The sequence below is a fragment of the Podarcis erhardii genome (genome assembly GCF_964252035.2).
Source record: "Podarcis erhardii genome assembly, chromosome: 13".
Lineage (NCBI taxonomy): Eukaryota > Metazoa > Chordata > Lepidosauria > Squamata > Lacertidae > Podarcis > Podarcis erhardii.
The window spans coordinates 1,591,785-1,614,290 of NC_138502.1; the positions used below are offsets into that span (position 1 = coordinate 1,591,785).

Consider the following 22,506-nt stretch of genomic DNA (forward strand, 5'->3'; position numbering starts at 1 on the left):
GACACAGTCAAAGGCTTTGCATAGTCAATGAAGCAGAAGTAGATGTCTTCCTGGAACTCTCTAGCTTTCTCCATAATCCAGCGCATGTTTGCAATTTGGTCTCTGGTTCCTCTGCCTCTTCTAAATCCAGCTTGCGCTTCTGGGAGTTCTCGGTCCACATACTGCTTAAGCCTGCCTTGTAGAATTTTAAGCATAACCTTGCTAGCGTGTGAAATGAGCGCAATTGTGCGGTAGTTGGAGCATTCTTTGGCACTGCCCTTCTTTGGGATTGGGATGTAGACTGATCTTCTCCAATCCTCTGGCCACTGCTGGCCATTGTCCTCTGGGCATTGTGGTGTTAAAGGTAAAGGTAAAGGTAAAGGGACCCCCGACCATTAGGTCCAGTCATGGCCAACTCTGGGGTTGCGGCGCTCATCTCGCTTTACTGGCCGAGGGAGCCAGCGTACAGCTTCCAGGTCATGTGGCCAGCAGGACTAAGCCGCTTCTGGCGAACCAGAGCAGCGCACGGAAACGCCGTTTACCTTCCCGCCAGAGCGGTACCTATTTATCTACTTGCACTGGTGTGCTTTCGAACTGCTAGGTTGGCAGGAGCAGGGACCGAGCAACGGGAGCTCACCCCGTCATTGCGGGGATTCGAACCACCGACCTTCTGATCGGCAAGCCCTAGGCTCTGTGGTTTAACCCACAGCGCCACCCGCATCCCTGTTGTGGCGTTAGGAAAGGGCAAATGGCCAAGGCTCCCCCTTTGAGAAAAGGAGGCAGCGCTCGGGGCTTTTAAGCTCAGGGTAAGGATGAGTAAGAGGCCACAATGGCGGACATTTATGAAATTAAGGCTGGCCTGGAGAAAGTGGAGAGAGGAAAGTCCTCCTCTCGTAACTGAATGCTTGCTGGCCACCAATTTTCGGATGGCTTTAGAAGAGGATCAGGCAAAATAATGGAGAAGATCAAGGGCTGCCAGCCACAACGGAGGCAGCGGGAGCTGTGGAACTCCCTGCCACAAGGGGCAGCGATGATGGACACCAATCATTGGCCTCATCCAGCAGACCCTTCCGATGTCCTTCTGCGGGTCTGAAGGCCAGACTCAATCCCCGATTCCTCTCAAGGCCGTGGGATATTTATTAAATAAATAAATTTGTTTCCTATTGTTTATTACATTTATATACTAGCTTTTCTTCCTTTTTAATTTTTTTCCCCTTAAGGTTTATTAGAGGAAAAATACAAAACTTCACATCTTTCCCCCTTTTTTAAAAAAAATCCTAACTAAGAATTTTTTTCCTTTTCTTTTTATTAAAATTGTTACGTCTCATATGTATACATTATCATATTACATTACAGGGCATGCTATAATATAATTTCCAACATGTATACAAAGTTTATATTCCAAATTTATGTGCCTAAAGAAAGATAAAACAAAAAAACTAAGACTTTGATCTAGATGCGATAAAAATAAAATAAAAAGGGGAGGAGGAGAAAGGAACAGAGAAATAAAATAATGAAAGAAGAGTAGAGAAGAGGTTAAAAGAGAAAGAAAAATAAGATCCAGAAAGTAAATAACGTCCGATTCTTTCGTCTCTCCGCTATATAAAACTAATATTCGCTTCGTCCAGTCCAATATAAGAGCCAACAGAAACAAACACTATTTTCAGTCCTAGCAATTTTATCTCCCAATGATCTCAAGGTGCCGTTTGAGGTTTTATTCCCCCCCCCCATTTCGTCCTCACGGCAACCCTGTGAGGTAGGTGAGGCTAAGAGATCGTCCCACTGCGCTTCATGGCTGAGCGGGGATTCGAACCCAGCTCTCCTCCCAGGTCCTCGCCCGGTGCTCTAACCATTGCGCCACACTGCCTTCCAAAAGAACGGCTGGTTTCCCCCTCCCCTCCAGCTCCTGTGTCTTCGTGTCTCCCTTGCCAGCACAGACACAATCTCTCCCCCCCCCCAAAAAAAACCCCCTGCATTTCCGCCTTCATCATCTTCTTGGCCCAGTTCTGTCGGCTGCTGCCAGAAAGGAAAGGGCAGGGAATTGTTTCATTCAGGATGGCTGGAGCCAAGCAGGAAACGAGATGAAATTCAGCCTCTCCCGGGTCAGAGGCCTAGTTCTGCCGCTGCCCCCTTGCTGCTGACCCACACATCCCGCCCGCCCCCCCGGAGTCCCCATATCTCTGCTTTCTGGGGGGGACAGACAGACGGACGGACAGGTTGCCTCTTGAATAGGTACCTGAGCAACATTTGTGCGATTGCAGCGGGTTGGACTAGATGACCCCAGGGTCCCTCCCCTCGCCTCGTACAAAGCTTGCGGGCGTGTCAGCTGCAACGCTGCTCTGCCAGGTACACAGATATATTTTTAGATAGGCAAGGCGCCAGCCTTGTGGTTCGCAGCCAAGCCTCCGCCGCCGGTTCCCACACGGTCGCCCTCGATCTCTTGCCTCAGTTGTCAGGAGCTGCGAAATGGGCACAGCAGGCAGATTCCAAAGTTCCTATCAGGGCAGGGCCTTGGTTGCGCCAACCGAAAATGTGACTCTTCACAAGGCTGGGCAGTGAAAAACAACAAGAGGGCGGTTTATTATTCTTCTGCACTGGTTTTTCCGTGGGCACCTTCGTCCCCCAGGCAAGCACTTTCAGCAGAACCGCTTTCCAAAGTTTCTGGCCCACATTGATCTGCCAACTCTTTTAGCTAGGCTTTCTGTGGCATTGTAGGAGATGATATAAAGAGAAAGGATTGTAAATGATTTCTATATGCAATGACGAGAGCGAGAATATTATTGGCACAAAATTGGAAACGAGAAGAATTACTGACAAAAGAAGACTGGAGGATGAAATTGATGGGCTATGCAGAATTAGATAAATTAACAGGAAGAATTTGAAATCTGCGGGACCAGAGATTCACAGAAGACTGGCATAAATTTACAGACTATTTGGAGAGTAATTGTGATGATCATATTATGCTTGTAGGTTTGCAAGAAGTTTTCTAAGGTGGACTATTTGAAATATTGCAAAGAAAGGTAACAAGGGGGACGGTTAGTTAAGATAATTAAAGGCAATAGGAATTTAAGAAATGCAGAATAAGTGATAAGAACGGAAGACCATCAGAGGGGCTGATGGAAGTCCAAAAAGATTGTATAATATGTGAAGTTTTGTTGTATGAATGGTAACTAATATGTAAAAATTAATAAAAATTATATTAAAAAAAATTAGTTAGGCTTTCCGCATCCACCCTCCCTGTGTCCCCGAAACCATAGGGCAAATTTTCTCCCCTAATCTCTTTCCGAGGTGGAAGCTTTCCCATGCACGAGAGCAGCAGAAATTACAATTTATTTCTTTTTTAAATTCGACCCATGTAGACTCCGCCTTAGGAGTCAGGGCTTCGGAGAATGGTGGCACACAGAGAAATGGGACGAGGCGCATAAATACCCCCCCCCCCACACACACATATTGCACCGAGGGGAAATGCACTAAGCCGGCACCCACCAGGTTGTTGTTGTTTAGTCATTTAGTCGTGTCCGCCTCTTCGTGACCCCCTGGACCAGATCACGCCAGGCCCTCCTGTCTTCCACTGCCTCCCGCATTTTGGTCAAACTCATGCTGGTCGCTTGGAGAACACTGTCCCACCATCTCGTCCTCTGTCGTCCCCTTCTCCTTGCACCCTCCATCTTTCCCAACATCAGGGTCTTTTCCAGGGAGCCTTCTCTTCTCATGAGGTGGCCAAAGTCTTGGAGCCTCAGCTTCAGGATCTGTCCTTCCAGGGAGCACTCAGGGCTGATTTCCTTCAGAATGGAGAGGTCTGATCTTCTTGCAGTCCATGGGACTCTCAGGAGTCTCCTCCAGCACCAGAATTCAAAAGCATCAGTTCTTCTGCGATCAGCCTTCTTGATGGTCCAGCTCTCACTTCCATACATCACTACTGGGAAAACCATGGCTTTAACTGTACGGACCTTTGTTGGCAAGGTGATGTCTCTGCTTTTTAAGATGCTGTCTAGGTTTGTCATTGCTTTCCTCCCAAGAATCAGGCGTCTTTTAATTTCATGGCTGCTGTCACCATCCGCAGTGATCATGGAGCCCAAGAAAGTAAAATCTCTCACTGCCTCCATTTCTTCCCCTTCTGTTTGCCAGGAGGTGATGGGCCCAGTGGCCACGATCTTTGTTTTTTGATGTTGCGCTTCAGACCATATTTTGCGCTCTTCTGTTTCACCCTCATTAAAAAGTTCTTTAATTCCTCCTCACTTTCTGCCATCAAGGTTGTGTCATCTGTATATCTGAGGTTGTTGATATTTCTTCCGGCAATCTTAATTCCGGTTAGGGATTCATCCAGCTCAGCCTTTCGCATGATGAATTCTGCATGTAAGTTAAATAAGCAGGGAGACAAAATGCAGCCTTTGTCGTACTCCTTTCCCAATTTTGAACCAATCAGTACAACTCCCATCAGTTCCCAGCTAGGTGGCTCTGAAGTGCCTCCTTCCCCATTAAACCGTTTGCGTCTTACCCCCCCCCCCCCATATTGCAGTCAGTTTGGCTGCCACCGAGAGAGAGCCTGGCCGCAGTAGTTAATGCGCTGGTTACTTTAAAGATAGACTACCGCAATGTGCTCTCCCTGGGGCATCCCTCGTGCTTGATCCAGAAGCTGCCGTCGGTGCAGAAAGCTGCCGCACGATTGCTGAAAGGGATCTACTACCACATGGGTAGGCAAACTAAGGCCCGGGGACCGGATCCGGCCCAATCGCTTTCTAAATCCGGCCTGCGGACGGTCCGGGAATCAGCATGTTTTTACATGAGTACAATATGTGCTTTTATTTAAAATGCATCTCTGGGTTATTTGTGGGGCCTGCCTGGTGTTTTTACATGAGCAGAATGTGTGCTTCTGTTTAAAATGCATCTCTGGATTATTTGTGGGTCATAGGAATTCATTCATTCCCCCCCCCCAAATATAGTCCAGCCCCCCAGAAGGTCTGAGGGACAGTGGACCGGCCCCCTGCTGAAAAGGTTTGCTGATTGCCTCACGCAGGCATAGGCAAATTCGGCCCTCCCGATGTTTTGAGACTACAATTCCCATCACCCCTGACCACTGGTCCTGTTAGCTAGGGATAATGGGAGTTGTAGTCCCAAAACATCTGGAGGGCCGAGTTTGCGTATGAGTTTTGCAGTCTATTCTGTTGTGGTTTTAGCTCTCTGAACGTTTTAACTTGTGGTTGTAAACATTGAGCGATAATTATATTGTTTTATCTGTTTTGTAAACCACTCTGAGGGTTTCCCCCTACAATAAAGCAGTATGCAAAATTTATGAAATAAATATACGACGACAGCCTTCCGTTTTTAATGTATATAAAAGATACACACACAGCCCAGTATTACGTTCCGCAACCTCACAGGGGTCACTACGGAAAGCAGAGTGCTACGAATTAATTTTACGTTTACTTTTTACTATCGTAATTTTATGGGTAAAATAGCAAGGCGTCCTAATTGCGCAGTTAAAAGGGAAAAAAGCAACCTGTTTTCACTTTCCAGGGGTTCTCCCCAAACAGGCGAACCTCTGATGTTAACCATTTTTATTTATTGTTTCTAAAAAGACAAAAACCTGTGTCTTTAAAGTATTCTAAACCTGTCTCTTAAAAGTTTTTTGTTTTTTTTTTACAAATCTTAGCAAGCTGCCTACATTTAAGATCGATTCCTTAAACATCCAGCCACCAATTTGGGTGGCGTTAAGAGGATGAGGGTGTTCATGGCTGCTAGGAGGGGAGAGCGTGGGTTCGAGTCCTGCTCGCCGGTTGCCCATAACGGGCATCTGGTTGGCCCCTGTGAGGACAGGATTCTGGCCTCGAGGGTCCTGATCCAGAAGGCTCGTCTCGTGTTTAAAACGAGAATGGAAAAATGGGAGGAGGGTGTGGCGTGGAGAGTAAGGAAATCTGAAATTTTGTGGTTTTTTCCACGGTGACGTTTTGGGGTTTTTTTGTGTTAAATATAAATCATAAAATAATTTAAAGGTGGAGAGGATCCACCTTTTTTCCTGGTCCCCTGAGCTTGCTCTGCCTATTGGATAATCTGGTGCTGGTACTCTGAAAAGTGCCCTGGCGAGTAAATTGCTGTGGGAGGAGGAGGGTAAAGGAGAAAAATCTGAGCAGGGGGGCAAGATGCCCAGTTTGTCATCTTTGGGGTGCCTTCTCCCTTCTCTAGGGACGCGCTGTGGGTTAAATCACAGAGCCTGGGACTTGCCAATGAGAAGGTCGGCGGTTCGAATCCCCGCAATGACAGGGTGAGCTCCCGTGCTCGGTCCCTGCTCCTGCCAACCTAGCAGTTCGAAAGCATGTCAAAGTACAAGTAGATAAATAGGTACCACTCCAGCAGGAAGGGAAACGGCGTTTCCATGCGCTGCGCTGCTTTGCCAGAAGCGGCTTAGCCATGCTGGCCACATGACCTGGAAGCTGTACGCCGGCTCCCTTGACCAATAAAGCGAGATGAGCGCCGCAACCCCAGAGTTGTCCGCGACTGGACCTAAAGGTCAGGGGTCCGTTTACCTTTTGCTAACAAAATAAAAAACAATTCCTTCCAGTAGCACCTTAGAGACTAACTAAGTTTGTTATTGGTATGAACTTCTGTGTGTATCGGAAGAAGTGTACATGCACACAAAAGCTCATATCAATAACAAACTTAGTTGGTCTCTAAGGTGCTACTGGAAGGAATATTTTTATTTTGTTTCGACTATGGCAGACCAATATGGGACGCAGGTGGCACTGTGGTCTAAACCACAGAGCCTGGGACTTGCCGATCAGAAGGTTGGCGGTTCGAATCCCCGCAATGACGGGGTGAGCTCCCGTCGCTCGGTCCCTGCTCCTGCCAACCTAGCAGTTCAAAAGCATGTCAAAGTACAAGTAGATAAATAGGTACCACTCCAGCGGGAAGGGAAACGGCGTTTCCATGCGCTGCTCTGGTTTGCCAGAAGCGGCTTAGTCCTGCTGGCCACATGACCCGGAATCTGTACGCCAGCTCCCTCAGCCAATAAAGCGAGATGAGTGTCACAACCCCAGAGTCGGCCATGACTGGACCTAATGTTCAGGGGCTCCTTTACCCTTTACCTCCCTTCTCTGGAAAGCCTTGCCTCTCGAACCTCTGGAATTGGAGAGGGCAGGTGGCTTGGGGTGCTGGATGAGGCCCACCTCGAGGAAGTGCCAACCAGAGCGGCTGCCCAGAAATGCCAGCCTAGGCTGAGATTTCCTGTGTGAGATTTTGAGCCGGTTTTGCTTTTGGGGGCCTTGAGTGGCGCCCCGGGGGAGACCCATCGGGCATGTCGGAATTAACAGGAACCGATATTGATGCTCCTTGACGATTAATTTTGGATTAAGGCCACGTTTTGCAGATAAAACTGTGTACAGTGGTACCTCGGGTTACGGCCGCTTCAGGTTACAGACTCTGCTAACCCAGAAATAGTGCTTCAGGTTAAGAACTTTGCTTCAGGATGAGAACAGAAATTGCAAGGCAGCGGGAGGCCTCATTAGCTAAAGTGGTGCTTCAGGTTAAGAACAGTTTCAGGTTAAGAACGGACCTCCAGAACAAATTAAGTACTTGACCCGAGGTACCACTGTATTATTATGGTTTATGGGGCACCTTTTTGTGGCTGCTGGAGGTGCCCGCTGCTGCTTTCAGCGAAGCATTGGAACCGTAGCCGATCGCAGGCGTGGAAGACACCCCCAAAGCTCAAAGTGGCAGAGATGGACCCCCCCCCCCAATTTAATCCCAACCACAACAACATTGCCAGGTAGGTTAGGCCAAGAAGCAGCGACCGGTAACTTCGTAGCCACGAGCGGGATTTGAACTCGTGTCTCTGCCAGGTCCTAATCCAGAATTCTCGCTACCCTGGCTTTCCAGCTCTGTATACTGTACATCTGATCTTTTTCTTTTTTTAAAATTTCTTTTTATTAAATTTTCTACTTTAACAATCCAATCACATTAGATATTCCAAATTATACATATCGAATAATCCAAATATTCTGCCAAATTGTATTTTTTTAATAGGACTTCCCATGCTTCAAGTTTTACATCTGAGCTTTTTCAATTAGTATTGTCCAAATCAGCAAACAAATAATAAAAAAATGGGAAAGGTAACAACGATTTTTTAATTATTATTATTGTTAACAACTACAACAGAAGCAGCAAGCAATGAAAATTACTATTGTTGTTGCTGCTGCTGCTCCGTGCACGGAGCCCTCTGGCGCGTTCACACGTGCGCGGGCTCCCCGCGTGTTCCGCGCGTGCCTCCCGGCGGCCCCGCCCCTCTCACGAGTTCGTTCTAGCAGCCGAGCCCCGCGCGGGGTCCAAGTCGCAGGACCCCCAATTCATCCTCCCCATCTCTCATCAGACGGGGGGGGCGCCTTCGGGGGACCCCCCCTCCCCAGTAGTTTTGCAAGGTTTTTAAAATTATTCTTATGTAGAATTTCGCACTTCAAATTCCCGCCCCCAAGGGGGGGTCTTTGCAAAAAAGGAAAATTGTTTCTACCCCCTTTGCAAATATTTTTTCAGTGGGGGTGTTCCTTTTGTAGACTTACTACCCCTCTCAAAGGGGGCTGTGCAAATATTTAGGGGAGAAGTGCAAGTATTTTGGGGGTGGGGTGGGGGTCCAGAAAGTTTTTTTTTTTTTTGCAAATATACCTGAAAGTATATTTTGCAAATATTCCGGAGAGAAACCTTTGCAATGTTGTGGGGGGGGGTTCTGCTTTTGCAAATAATCGGGGGGGGGGGGTTCTGTTTTGCAAATATTCCGGAGAGAAACCTTTGCAATTTTGGGGGGCACGTTCTGCTTTTGCAGGGGGGGTTCAGATTTGCAAATATTCCGGAGAGAAACCTTTGCAATGTTGGGGGGGGTCTGTTTTTGCAAATATTCCGGAGAGAAACCTTTGCAATGCTGGGGGGGCGTTCTGCTTTTGCAAATATTCGGGGGGGGGGTTCAGTTTTGCAAATATTTAGGAGATAACTCTTTGCAAGTCTTTTTTGGGGGGAGGGGTCCTCCCTTTGCAAACATTTCAGGGAGAAGCCTTCGCTGTGCAGTTTTTTTCCGGAGGGGGGGGAGAGTTTGCTATCCTGCCTTTGCAAATATTTTTCCAGGCGAGCCCCCCCCCCCCTTTTCCCTGCTTTGGGGAGAAGGCAGAAATCCTTTTACAACCTTTGGGAAGGCCTGGAAAAAGTGTCCTGGATTGCTGAGCAAAGTCCCCCCCCCCTGTGTGTGTGTGTGTGTGTGTGTGTGTGTGTGTTTTGGGGGGGGGGTAAAGAGAGTTGAAGAGCCTCCAATTTATTCCAGCAAAGTATTTGCATCACAGTTTCTTTTCCTGTGCAAATCTGGGCGAGAATTCCCTTTCCACATTTTTTGGGGAAAATTGTGTTTTTTTTGGGGGGGGGGGGCAAGAGTCCAGACCTACACAGAAGCTGTTAAAAAAAGAATGACACTACTTTGGAATTTTTTTTAAAAACAGATTCCTAACCCGGATCCACTTATCCCGCCCCCCTCCCGCCTCTGCCCCCCCTCCAAAGTCTCCTGGCTCTCACCCAACCCAGCATAGACTTTTTCTGATCCGCACCACAACTGGCTGCTTCTTCCAGAGTCTCCGGCGCTGCAGTTTAAGGGGGTTCCTTTGTCCTTCGCTTGGGATTTTTCTGCTATTCCGGGCTCCCATCGTGGATTTCATTTTTGGGAAACATTGGAGTCTTTGTCCTGGGACGGACCTGGTGGTCTCCCCCTGAAAAGTATTGCGTGCCCGGTCTTCCCCGAACAATCGCAATGCCCAAAAAGTTGCAAGGATCCCTATTGTTGCAAAAAAAGGTCTTTTTTTTTTTTTAGGGGTGCAATCCATATTTCCTGCCTCGGTTTCGGGGGTCCCGCACCCCGCAAAAAAGCGACACATCGCATTGTCTCGGCCGAAAAACCACCTTGCGGAGAGGAAAGCCAGACAGAGCTGCGAAAGTTCGGCCAAGGCAGGAGTTTGCCGAACAATTTTTTAATTTTGGCGTTTGTAGGTGCTTTGTGTTGTTGGGAATTTTTATTTTATCTTTGTTGGCGCATATATTCCGCAACAGGATTTAATTTTTCTGGGTGTGCGTCGCGAGGAATCTAGAGGCGCCTCAACCATGGTTGGAATCTCTGTTTCATGACCCCCCTGAACTGGGATTCTGGGATTTGATTTCTCTCCCCAGGAATCTTTTCTCGTGGCTGTGGATCCCGAGATTCCCTCCTCCTCCTCCTGCTGGGACTCATTCTGGCTTTCCTGGAGCGATGGCTGGCTGGCTTCTCTACTTCTGGATCCCCTTCGCCCTGGCTGCGGAAGGTGAGGTACCACACGGGATCTGGGTTCCGATCCAGACCCCAAAACCCGCCACGCTCACACACACACAAGTGGAGCGAAATCTCCCAACTTGGGAATCAGCAGGACTCCTGGGTCCCTTCGGGGTGGGGGGGCGTGCAACTGTTGTTGATAAGTGCATTTGGGGGTGTTGTGCCAGGATTCTGGGTTTTCCAGAAGTTGAGCTGGAGCCCCGGACTCCTGGGTCCTCTCCCCGCTAACAGGGAGATTTGGGGTTTTGCGGATTTTTCCTTCCCTCTGATGTTTCCCCTTCTGGCCCCCCCATTCCTTTTCCCTCCTCGAGGCCTGATCTATTTTTGAAGCGCGCGTTCAAAGTGTTTTTTAAAGTCCCCCATCGATCTTTGGTAATGAGCCTCTGCGAAGCGATAGATTTTTCTTTCCTCTCTCCCCCCCCCCCCGATATCGGCGCTTCCTTTTGCGCTCTCTTGCCCCCCCAGGAAAAAAAGGACAACGATTTGCAATAGGCTTTCATCTCTCCAAATTCCGATCCTCTCCCTCGCCCATCAATCTTCGCTGCCTGTCGTGTCCCCCCCACCCCAGTCGTCCCAAAGGACTTGGGGTGGGGCTTTCCTTCCCATTGTTGTAAAATAAAGTGCTTTTTTCCCCCTCTTCCTGGGGTTGGGGGGGGGATTTGGGCTTGGTGGGCTGCTGCAGAGCGAAGGATTCTGGGAGTCCGGACACCTGAGCTCCCCTGGGTGGAGAAGGGAGGGGCCTGGGGGCAGGTGAAGGCCGTGCCCCTGCGCCTTGGGGGGGGAGTTTGCAGGACTCCTGGGTTCCCTGGAAGGAGGGGGGGGAGAAATGAGGGGGCAGCTCAGCGTCTTGGACCTATAGAAGCTGAGAATCAAGAGTCCTTGGGCAGATTGTCGGGGGTCAGACTGGATGACCCTCAGGTGGCCCCTTACAACTCTGCAATTCCATAGCAAGAAAGTATGGAAGGACTTCTGGGTCCTCTTGGAAACGGCGGGGAAGAGGTGGTGTTACTGGGCTGGAGCCCAGAGGAAGGCATGGAGCTGGAATCCTGAGTTAGTTGGGGGATTTAGAATTGGCGAGTTGGAAGGGACCCCCAACGGTCATCCAGACTGACCCGCTGCAGGGCAGGAATCGCGTCCCTGGCAGGCAGCCTCCTGCCCTCTGCTTATCTCCATCTCTTAAGGAAGGCGAGCCCGCCAGCTCCCGAGGGACTCCGTTCCACCGTCAAACAGCTCTCGCTTTCCGCCAGCTTTGTGTTAGGCTGCAGAGGAGGAGCGGCGCCTAGTGGGTACAGCAGCTTCCGCCAACTGGGTGCTGAACACTTGATGGGCACCGCTGGGGTGGCAGGACTGCAGAAGGGGCTGTTGAGGTGGGAGGTAAAGCGTAGAAAAGTTTCCACCTTGATGTGTTAGAAAAGTTTGAGGGTCTCAGCGGCTTCGTTTTAAGGGAAAAGCCATGGCTTAGTGCTGGAGCGGCTGCTGGGAGTGCAGAAGGTTCCTCACTCAGCCTCCAGTGTCATCTCCAGGCTGGCCCAAATGCCTCTTTAAAAAAACACACACAATTGCTGCTGAGCCAGGGGATAGATTCTTGCTGAGCAGCAGGACAGCTGCCTTGAGTGCAGAAGGCCTGAGAATCTCTCCTTTTTTGAAACAGTGGGCAGCAGCTGCCGGCCAATGTGGACAGTTCTAAGCTAAACTGCAGGGAGAGATGGCGGCTGGGTGGCAGAGCGACTGCCTGGCATGCAGAACGCTCGAGGTTCAACCTCCCTCTGCCAGGCAGACTTGAATTTTATTATTACGGTCACAGAATAGGCATCCTCAACTACATGGACCACCAGAACGGTACCCGAGGGACCCAGGAGTCCTGCCATCTCTTGCCAGCCCAGAACCCAGGAGTCCTGCGCCCCCTCCTTCCCCAAAGGGCCAAGAAATCTGAACACCCAGATCCCGAATCTGCTTCTACCTCCTGCTCACCCCCCCCCCACCTGATTTCCCCTTCATTTCCCCCTCTTTTCTCCCATCCAGAAAAGCTAAAACCTCATTGAAAAGGGATTAAAATCCAGGCCAAAGTGGGGAAAAAACCCTTCATAGCTTTCAGCCCCAAACAACCCCAAGCCAAGAGAAAGCAAGGAATTTTATTTGGGGGGGGGACACATTTGAAGCATGCTCCCTTTCTGCAAAAAAGACCCCCCTTTTTTTTCCTTAAGAAGCTCAGAAAGGAACCATCTTTTCCCCACCCACCCCAGGTCTGTAAAATCTCTTTTTTCTGTCTTATCTCGCCCCCCCCCAAATCGCCCCCACCCCACTTTTCTTCCACTATCTCTGCCTCCGTCCCTGATCTCCTCTTCGGAGGTCAGGTCTGTCCCAAAGCTGTGAAGGGGCAGCGGAGCATGTAACACATTAATTGAATCTTCTATTGTGGCTCCAGGAAAAAAAAAAAACCATCCTTTTGCAACCCACCAAGATGGGAATTTTTTTTGGGGGGGGGCCGCGATGCTCGCCGCTCCTTGTCTCAAAAGCTTGCAAAGGGGGGGTTGTGAAAGTAAGAAGAAGAGCAGGGCTTTCTGGAGCAGGCATCTGGGCATGGTTGTAGCATTGTAGAGATGGAAAGAGACCCCCAAAGGTCATCCAGACCAACCCCGAATCGGTGCAGAAGAAAACCCTGACAGGTTTTCTCTGTTAAGAAATCTCTGGCGAAGGAGAACACCTGACACGTGTTCTCGCAGCAGGCAGCCAGGTGCCGTTATGGGAAAACCCGCCACGGGCAGGATTCGAACGCAAGGCCGGCACCCCTGCAGTTTCCAGCAACTGGTATTCAGATGCACTGCTGCCTCTTGACTGGGGAGGGCACAGAATAGCCCCCCGTTGTCCTCGCCTCCTTTGTAAATTTGCCCAAGTTGTTGGCTCCTGTGGCAGGGAGTTCCGCCGTTTAACTACGAAGCATGAAGAATATGAGGGTCAGGCCAATGGCCCGTCCGGCCCAGCTTCCTGTTCTTGCAGTGGCCAGCCAGATACTCATTGTGGGGCACCAGGAAGCGGGATCCGAGTGCAAGAGCTGCTCTCCAGCAGCTGGGGTTCAGAACCATCGCTGCCTCTGACCGTGGGCTCCTGAGGGTCATCCAGACCAACCCCGTGCAATGCAGGAATAGCAGCTGTCTAGATCACCACGTTCCACACCGGTTGACGGAGGCTTTCCAGGATTTCGGACCAGGATTAAACGATAAGGGACACGGGTGGCGCTGTGGGTTAAACCACAGAGTCTGGGACTTGCCGATCAGAAGGTCGGAGGTTTGAATCCCCGCGACGGGGTGAGTTCCCGTTGCTCAGTCCCTGCTCCTGCCAACCTAGCAGTTCAAAAGCGCAAGTAGATAAATAGGTACCGCTCTGGCGGGAAGGTAAACGGCGTTCCCGTGCGCTGCTCTGGTTCGCCAGAAGCGGCTTAGTCCTGCTGGCCACATGACCCGGAAGCTGGACGCCGGCTCCCTTGGCCAGTAAAGCGAGATGAGCGTCGCAACCCCAGAGTTGTCCACGACTGGACCTAATGGTCAGGGGTCCCTTTACCTTTATGTGCTCGGAATCTCCAGCGGGGCTTGTGTTCGAATCCTGCTTGCGGGTTTCTGGTTGTTGGACGGGCCGGGCCGCTGGCCTGATCATCAGCCGGGCTTAAATTCCGTCCGCCCTTCCCAAGCTTTTGAGGCATGCAGCAGCCATCCGTCTCTTCTTGCCTGCTTAACCTCCGTGCTTCTGCATGTCCTGGCGAAACCACTGCATGTCAGTGCAGACTATTGGGTCATTTGAGTCTAGAGCCGTCCACTTTTTTTGAGGTTAGACTTTGGACCAGCACCTTTCCTGCTCGGTCGAGCTGAGATTACCCTATTCACCTTGGGAGACTTCTGCGTGAAAAGCACGGGGCCTGGCTGCTGACCGATGGACTCGGTGGTCAGGGAGCGCCTGCTTGGCATGCAGAATGCCCAGGGTTCAGCCCCAGACGGGCGCCGTTCCATTCTGAACAATGTGGACTAGAGCCTTGCTTTGTTTTAAAGGGGGTTTGGACGTAGCTCAGCGGGTAGAACAGGTGGTTGGCATGCAGAAGGCCCCAGGTTGGCATCACCGGGTAGGTGACCCCCCTGCCCCAAACCATGGGGAGAGAGGCTGTTAGCATTTCATTGCATTTATAAAACGCTCAGTATTTGAAGCTTCTCTAACCAGTGTGCAGCTGCTTTGAGGAGTTTGCAGAACCCATAAAAGAAAGAGTTGGAAGGGACCCAGCGGTCATCTAGCCCAACCCCCTGCAATGCAGGAATCTTTTGCCCAATGTGGGGGCTCAGACCCACAACCCTGAGATTCAAAGGCCATAATAGAGGTTTAGCGCTCAGCTAGACTGAACAGAAGCTTTCTGGGTACCGGGAGGTGGGATTCGAACCTGTGGCTCGCGGGTAGAAGCTCAGCTAGACTGAACGGAAGCTTTCTGGGTACCGGGAGGTGGAATTCGAACCCGTGGCTCGCGGGTAGAAGCTCAGCTAGACTGAATAGAAGCTTTCTGGGTACTGGGAGGTGGGATTCGAACCCGCAGCTCACGGGCAGGAGCTCAGCTAGACTGAATGGAAGCTTTCCAGGTACCGGGAGCTGGGATTCGAACCCGCGACTCGCGGGCAGAAGCTGAGAAAAATTCCCGCCGTGGCTGAGTTTGGGGTGGGTTTCTGTGATTCGAACTCGGGTCTCTCCCAGGTCTTGGCCCAACTCTGCAGAGGAAAGACAAGAAACCTGAGTCCTAGGTCTCTGTCCTGCGTGGGGGTGAGAAACTAGGTTTCTCGCCAGGCGCGCTGCCAGCGCCCGGGTCGTGTGGGGCGGCGAGAAATTTGCGGAGCTGCCTCCACATCCCGGGACGGGGATTGGCGGGCACACCTCTGACCGCAGAGAGGCGGAGGCGGGTTCTAATCTCAGCGCCTGGCTCAGCCATCAAAGGCACAGACTCCCCTGCCTTGCATCTGCCCGGGCCTGTAACGCTGCTTTTCTGCTATCAAAGGAGGCGAGATCGAGATCCGCCCCATAGTTGCAAGCAGAGGCTCCCTCCCTGGCCCATTAGCAAAGAGCAGGCGTATTTTCCTGTGTATAAGGCGCCCCCTTGTATAAGACCCCTATTCTTTTTGAGCCCCAAATGAAGAAATAAAGAATTGCAACACTCTGTGTGTAAGACGACCCCCCAATTTTAAACTTACAAAATTTGGGGGGAAATATAGCCTTATACATGGGGAAAAAATCAGTATTTTGCGGGGAGGGGGTGGTAGGGGGCAGGCAGGCGCCGAAACAGGGCTTTGATGTTGGCACGGAAGCGCAAAGTGAAAAAGTGGGGCAGCTTTGGAAGTGGGGAGCATAAGAAGGGGGGGGGGTCATCCAGTTGGGAGGGGGACCCCCAGAAATCATCTAGACCAACCCCGAGGAATGCAGGAATCTCAACTAAAGCATCCAAGACGGGGTGCGGGGCGAAAAACCTGGGGATCTGTGTCTGAACCTGGAAGAGCTAGGATCTTGTTCCCACAGATGCCCCAAGGAGGATTCGAACACAAGACCAGCACTCTGAGGTTTCCAGAAACTGGGATTTGGAATTGCCGCTGCCTCTGACCCTGGAGGAAAAGCATAGCCGTAATGCAGGCACCCCCAAACTCGGTCCTCCAGATGTTTTGGGACTACAACTCCCATCATCCCAGTGGTCAGGGATAATGGGAATTGTAGTCCCAAAACATCGGGGGGCCGAATTTTGGGGATGCAGCTGCAGAACCCTCGGCGGATAAAAGCTGCTTTGGCTTGGCAGGAAACACACCGGTTAAGAATCAAAAAACAAAGCACTGCCGGTTATCATAGCGCCGTTGCACAAAAACCGCATTTTGGAACACTAGGGTTCTGGGCGCCTCGTCTCGGAACGGATGTGGAAGAGTTGCAAAAAGGTTCAAAACCAGAGTAAGGGGAGGGAGCGATAAGACTGCTTTTTCCAGAAAAGCTGCAGCGTTTGGGACTTTTACACAAAAGGCGAGGAGGAGGCGAGCTGAGAGGAGTTCCTAAAATGATGCGCCGTCTGGAGAAAGCGGATTGAATAATAATAATAATAATAATAATAATAATAATAATAATAATAATTTTATTTATACCCTGCCGTCCCCAGGAACAGCTAACACCAGATATAAAACAATTGATTGAAATACATCTTATTTTTTTTATAGGATATTTATTAGGATTTTTTAAAGTATTACTATAAAAATGAAAAAAACAAAAACAAAATAAAAATAGTTAAAAACACACAGATTTTCCATTGCTAGTTTTCTTTTAGCTTATTTCCCGGACCTCCTCATACCTCCCTTTTTTGTATTCCACTTCAAATTGTTGGTTCAGCAAATCCTTACCATTAGATTTTTTACCTGTTTATAACCCTTTTTTCATATTCTCTTAAAGCATTACAGCTGGAAACCACTTAATTTCTATCCAACATCATTCTAACATTCATTAATTTTACAATATTTCTGTAGATAGTCTTTAAATTTCTTCCGATCTTCTTCCACCGACTCTTCTCCCTGGTCTCGGATTCTGCCGGTCATTTCTGCCAATCCCATATAGTCCATCTGATTGAAATACAACTTAAAAAACAAGATTAAAATGCAGCCTCCTTTCAGTAGGAACTCAAATCGAAAACTTTTTTGGGGAGGAAAACGTCAAGTCTTCAGCAAGGCTAACTATCCAGGATTGAAGAAAGTCTCTCTCGTAAGACCAGAAAGCTGAGTGTTGCAAGATTCAGAACAGATCAACGAAAGTTCCTTCTTGCAGCGCAGAATTGGGACTTGGGTGCAAAACACGGTCCCTTTTCCTTTCCTCGCTTCCTGTCTGCCCCAGGACAGGTGGACGGATCCAGGAACTGGAACTTCCCAAGCCAAACTCGACTGGAGAATTCACGTTGTGCAAGACCTTGCGGCGTGCGACCAAAAGGATCGCACCCACTGCCTCTGGAGACCCCGTGAGCCCTTCGCTCTCTCCTGCTAACTCCCCAAACGCAGCTATGCACCGTTAAACTGCGGAACTCCTTGCCACCGGAAGGAAGCGGCGGCCGCCGAACCGGATGTCTTTAAAAGAGGATAGATTTGGGAAACCGTTAAAAGTGCATGGAAATTCAACCAAGGGGAAGCGAGGGAGTCAATTAACAAGGTTAATAAGTGTAATTTAAATAAGGTTATGATCCATGTTTATTTGTTTGTTTTGTCTATAATGTTGCGAAAATTAAATTTAAAAATTATCTAAAAATAAAAGAGGATTGGGCAGGTGGATGGCTCTGAGGTCGGAGGCGGCGATGGGGCCAAATCGCAGTTGCCGCAAACTGCAGGAAGAGCGGGTCTTGTGTTCGAATCCTGTTTCACGGGCACCACTGCAATTCCAACGCAGGCAGGGCAAGGGCAGATGTTCCCTGCGTTGTGTCTTGCAAAATGGGGGGCGGTGAGATAATTGGGGGTTTTTTGGGGGGTGGGAGGCCTGGCTTTGGCACAGAAGCGGAGCCAAGCAAAGCTTTTGTTGTGGGTTCAATTGTGATGTTACACCCTGCCTTTTCCAGACCTGCCCAGGCCTGGGGAAGGAATGGCACAACGCGTTTTTCTTTTTCCGAGGGGGGCTATTAAAAAGAGCGTTTATGGGGCGCGCAGACACCTGGGCCCCCCTCTCTCTGCCCACGGGGGCAGGACGCGGCTGTAATTAAACCATGCGAGGAGCGCATTAACGAGTGCGCCGGGAGCCGTGCCCTGGATTTAATTAATAAAAAGTCTCCACGCACGCAGGGCAGGGCGTGGCGATGGCTTCTCTCCCTTTCTCCCACCCTGCTTGCGACTCTGGAGGAGCCGGCTGCGAGCTGGACGGCCTGGTGGTTAGCGCGCCTGGTTGCGGGTTCGAATCCCCCTGCCTTGTGGCGCCTTCTTTTTTTTTAGTTTAAGGAAAAGGCAGGCGAGGAAAAATTCATGCGGCGGCTGTCGAAAGCTACTAGCCGCAATGACTACGCTCTGCCCCTCCTCTTTCACGCAGTGCGTGGTTAAGCCTGTGGAACTCCCTCCCACTGGAGGCTGCCGGTTTGGACGGCTTTGGTGGAGGATCCTGCCACAATGGGCGTCTGGTTGGCAGCCCCTGTAAGAATAGGATGCTGGACCAGATGGGCCATGGGCCTGATCCTGCAGCCAGGCTCTTCTGAGGTCCTAATGGAGCCTCCAGCTCCAGAGCCAGTCTATCTTAGATTCCTAAGTTCTAAGGGGTATTTGGCCACTGCGAGAGCAGGAGGCCGGACTTAGATGGACCTTCTTGGACCTGATCCTGCATGCTCTACTTTTACACTAGGTTGCGATACTCCCGAGTCAGGCCAACGGTACATCGCGGTCCCTGGCGCCTGGTGTCTCTGGTCTACAGCTGGCAAATAATTTCATTTCAAGGTTTGAACCGTATCTGCGAATCAAGACGAAATGGAAAATATACAATAGTGCTTTTTAAAAACACACAGAGAAAAGGATTATTTTAAGTTGTTGTTGTTGAGTCGTTTAGTCGTGTCCGACTCTTTGTGCCCCCCTGGACCAGAGTACGCCAGGCCCTCCTGTCTTCCACTGCCTCCCGCAGTTTGGTCAAACTCATGCTGGTCGCTTCCAGAACACTGTCCCACCATCTCATCCTCCGTCGTCCCCTTCTCCTTGGGCCCTCCATCTTTCCCAACATCAGGGCCTTTTCCAGGGAGTCTTCTCCTCTCATGAGGTGGCCAAAGTCTTGGAGCCTCAGCTTCAGGATCTGTCCTCCCAGTGAGCACTCAGGGCTGGTTTCCTTCAGAATGGAGAGGTTGGATCTTCTTGCAGTCCATGGGACTCTCCAGAGTCTCCTCCAGCACCATAATTCAAAAGCATCAATTCTTTGGTGATCAGCCTTCTTTATGGTCCAGCTCTCGCTTCCATACATCCCTACTGGGAAAACCAGAGCTTTTACTATACGGACCTTTGTTGGCAAGCTGATGTCTCTGCTTTTTAAGATGCTGTCTAGGTTTGTCATTGCTTTTCTCCCAAGAAGCAGGCGTCTCTTTATTTCGTGGCTGCTGTCACCATCTGCAGTGATCATGGAGCCCAAGAAAGTAAAATCTCTCACTGCCTCCATTTCTTCCCCTTCTATTTGCCAGGAGGTGATGGGACCAGTGGCCACGATCTTAGTTTTTTTTTATGTTGAGCTTCAGACCATATTTTGCTTTCTTTTCTGCGAATTCTTGAAAAATCAAGCAACTTCGCCTTATCGTGGTTTATGTTTATCATTGCTAAACCGTTTAGGTCTTCTTGAGCCGTTGTCGATCGAAAGAAAGACTTAATTCGTTTTAATATATCGAAACTTCTCTTGTTGGAGGCCGCTGTAGCTGGTAATGATTACAAAAATGCGTAATACAGTTAGAAGATTTGGAAAAACATTTTCCAAATTCGAGTTTTGCTGGCCAGGATTGGTGGAAGTTGGGACTTGCAACCGCGGATGGAAAGCCCCAGACAGCTAGCCTACACTGGCTGGCAGCAGCGCCCTGCCGTTGGAGGGATTTGCACCTGGGACCCTTCTACATTCCAAGCAGGTGCTCTTACCCAACTGAGCAACGGCCGGCCCTCTTGCCTTCCGATTAAGTTGGCGCTTTGGTTTTAGGAAGGAACGAGGACGGCTGTGCGAAAGACAGTTCGGTGCAATGAGTGCCGGAGGACCCGGGCCTTGGAGAGGTCAGGATTCGAACTCGCCACCCGGTGGCCCTAAAGCCCACCGGGCGTGACCTTAGGGGCTCCTCTCAGCCCCTTGCAGGGCTCTTGTTGTTGGGGTTAGGTGAGGACCGAGGAGAGAACCACGTAGATTCCCTTTTGAGCTGCTCGGAGGGGGGGGGGAGCACATAAATATGCAATAATGAAATATAAGTATTCAAAGACCAGGCTTCCTGCACACTAGTCGTTCAACCTGCTGCAACCTGCATAGAAAATCTGGGCCCCATTTGCTTTCCGGGGAACCCAGGAGTCCTGGCACGTGTGAGTCGTCCCCCGCCCCCCGGCCCTTTCTTTTCTGAATCCTCGTTTGGGGGGCGGCCTTTGTATAGTCACATCCCTGCACATCTGGGACGGATTTAGGCAGGAATGAGTGTGGGCTGATGGGTGGGGCGGGGGGTGTTTGGCAGGGGGCGGGCTGCAACGAAGCCGCTCAGAATCGGGGAGGGGGTGTCTGCTATGGGGTGGTGGCCGTGTGTGGCGTGCAAAGTCCGTTGCACGGGGAGATTTACGGAAACTTTCCACTGCCGCATCTGTCGGCGCGTTGCTAGCAGTGTTTAAAAACAGCCCTGGCTCCCCCAGAAAAATCCTTTGCCGTAGCTTTTGTGTCGGGGCGCAAAGGGAACCCCAAAGGTCATCCAGCCCGACCCCGTGCAATGCAGAAAGCGCTGGTGCAGCCTTCGTCTTACAGCGCTACCTCTCTTTCAAATCAACCAGTGAAGGCGGTGAAGGTCCTGTGTGAGTGTCTGGAGGCGGTTGGGGGATGGATGGCGGCTAACGGATTGAGGTTGAATCCTGACAAGACAGAAGTGCTCTTTCTGGGAGACAGGGGGCGGGCAGGTGTGGGGGACTCCCTGGTCCTGAATGGGGTAACTGTGCCCCCGAAGGACCAGGTGCGCAGCCTGGGAGTCATTCTGGACTCACCGCTGTCCATGGAGGCGCAGGTCAATTCTGTGTCCAGGGCAGCTGTCTACCAGCTCCATCTGGTTCGCAGGATGAGTCCCTCCCTGCCTGCAGAATGTCTAGCCAGAGTGGTGCATGCTCTGGTTATCTCCCGCTTGGACTACTGCCATGCGCTCTACGTGGGGCTACCTTTGAAGGTGACCCGGAAACTTCAATTAATCCAGAATGTGGCAGCTAGACTGGTGACTGGGGGCGGCCACCGAGACCATATAACACCAGTCCTGAAAAACCTTCATTGGCTCCCAGTACGCTTCCGAGCACAATTCAAACTGTTGGTGCTGACCTTGAAAGCCCTAAACGGACTCAAAGGCCCAGTATATCTGAAGGAGCGTCTCCACCCCCATCGTTCTGCCCGGACACTGAGGTCCAGCTCCGAGGGCCTTCTGGCGGTTCCCTCCCTGTGAGAAGCCAAATTACAGGGAACCAGGCAGAGGGCCTTCTCGGTGGTGGCGCCCGCCCTGTGGAACGCCCTCCCTTCAGACATCAAGAAAATAAACAGCTATCTGACCTTTAGAAGACATCTGAAAGCAGCTCTGTTTAGGGAAGTTTTTAATGTTTGATGCATTACTGTATTTTAATATTGTGTTGGAAGCCGCCCAGAGTGGCTGGGGAAACCCAGGCATATGGGCGGGGTATAAATAATAAATTATTATTATTATTATTATTATTATTATTATTATTATTATTATTATTATTACTACAGGTCTACTAAGCAGTCTTTATTTCCCATCAGAAGCGGGCTTTCCTGATCCAGACCCTCTGTGCCCTACCTAGCTCAGTAATGTCTGCTCGGACTGGCAGCAGTGGGTCGTTTCCCCCCCCCCCAGCCCGGTCGAAACTCTCCCCTCCCAATCCGCAGACACCGTCAGGGATTTATCCCCCCCCCCGGCCCTTCTGCACTCAAGGCAGGCGCTCTTGCCCCTGAGCTGAGGCCAGACCCATAAAACAAACCAGGTTCCTAGACCTCATGACACTGGTTTTGAAAGGGCCTTCTGCGTGCCAAACAGGTGTCCTGCCTCCGCCTTACGCCAAATATGTCGGGTGCCCGGAGTGTGGAAACAACCCCCAGACACCCATTCTTCGCCTCCGCCCTCCTAATGATTTTCCACTTGGCCCCCGTCCCGCTCGCCTTGGCCCCTGGGGCGTCGCAACTCGGAGGCGCCCTGTAATTACCCAGAGTTCCCTGCTGGCACCCACCCTTATTTGCTTATCTCGTGGGTGGGGGCGAGAAAGTCAGCGATTGCGGGGGGGGGGGGTGAGTTAAACAGGAAGGAAGGAGGAAAATCTTCCTTTTGTTTTCAATTTCCTCTGTATCTAGTCCTGGTCTGTCAAATTGGGAAGGGGGGGGACAAGAGGAGCAGGGGACGCCTGGGTTTTTTGGGTGGGGTTTATTTTTTGGGGGGTGTAATTTGCATCTTCTCGAACTCTGAGCCCTCCAGGAAGGGGGGGGCAGGCTGGAGA

General features: G+C 50.6%; 1 protein-coding gene across 1 annotated transcript in view; it reads left to right on the forward strand.

Annotated features, from left to right (window-relative positions):
• Positions 1–9,648: 9,648 nt before the first annotated feature.
• Positions 9,649–22,506, forward strand: part of EPHB4 (EPH receptor B4) — a 50,964-nt gene continuing 38,106 nt past the window's right edge. Inside the window, exon 1 of the mRNA XM_081835630.1 lies at positions 9,649–10,298. Within this exon, the coding sequence (XP_081691756.1) occupies positions 10,247–10,298 (52 nt within the window). The 5' untranslated portion in view covers positions 9,649–10,246. The remainder of the gene's footprint in view (positions 10,299–22,506) is intronic.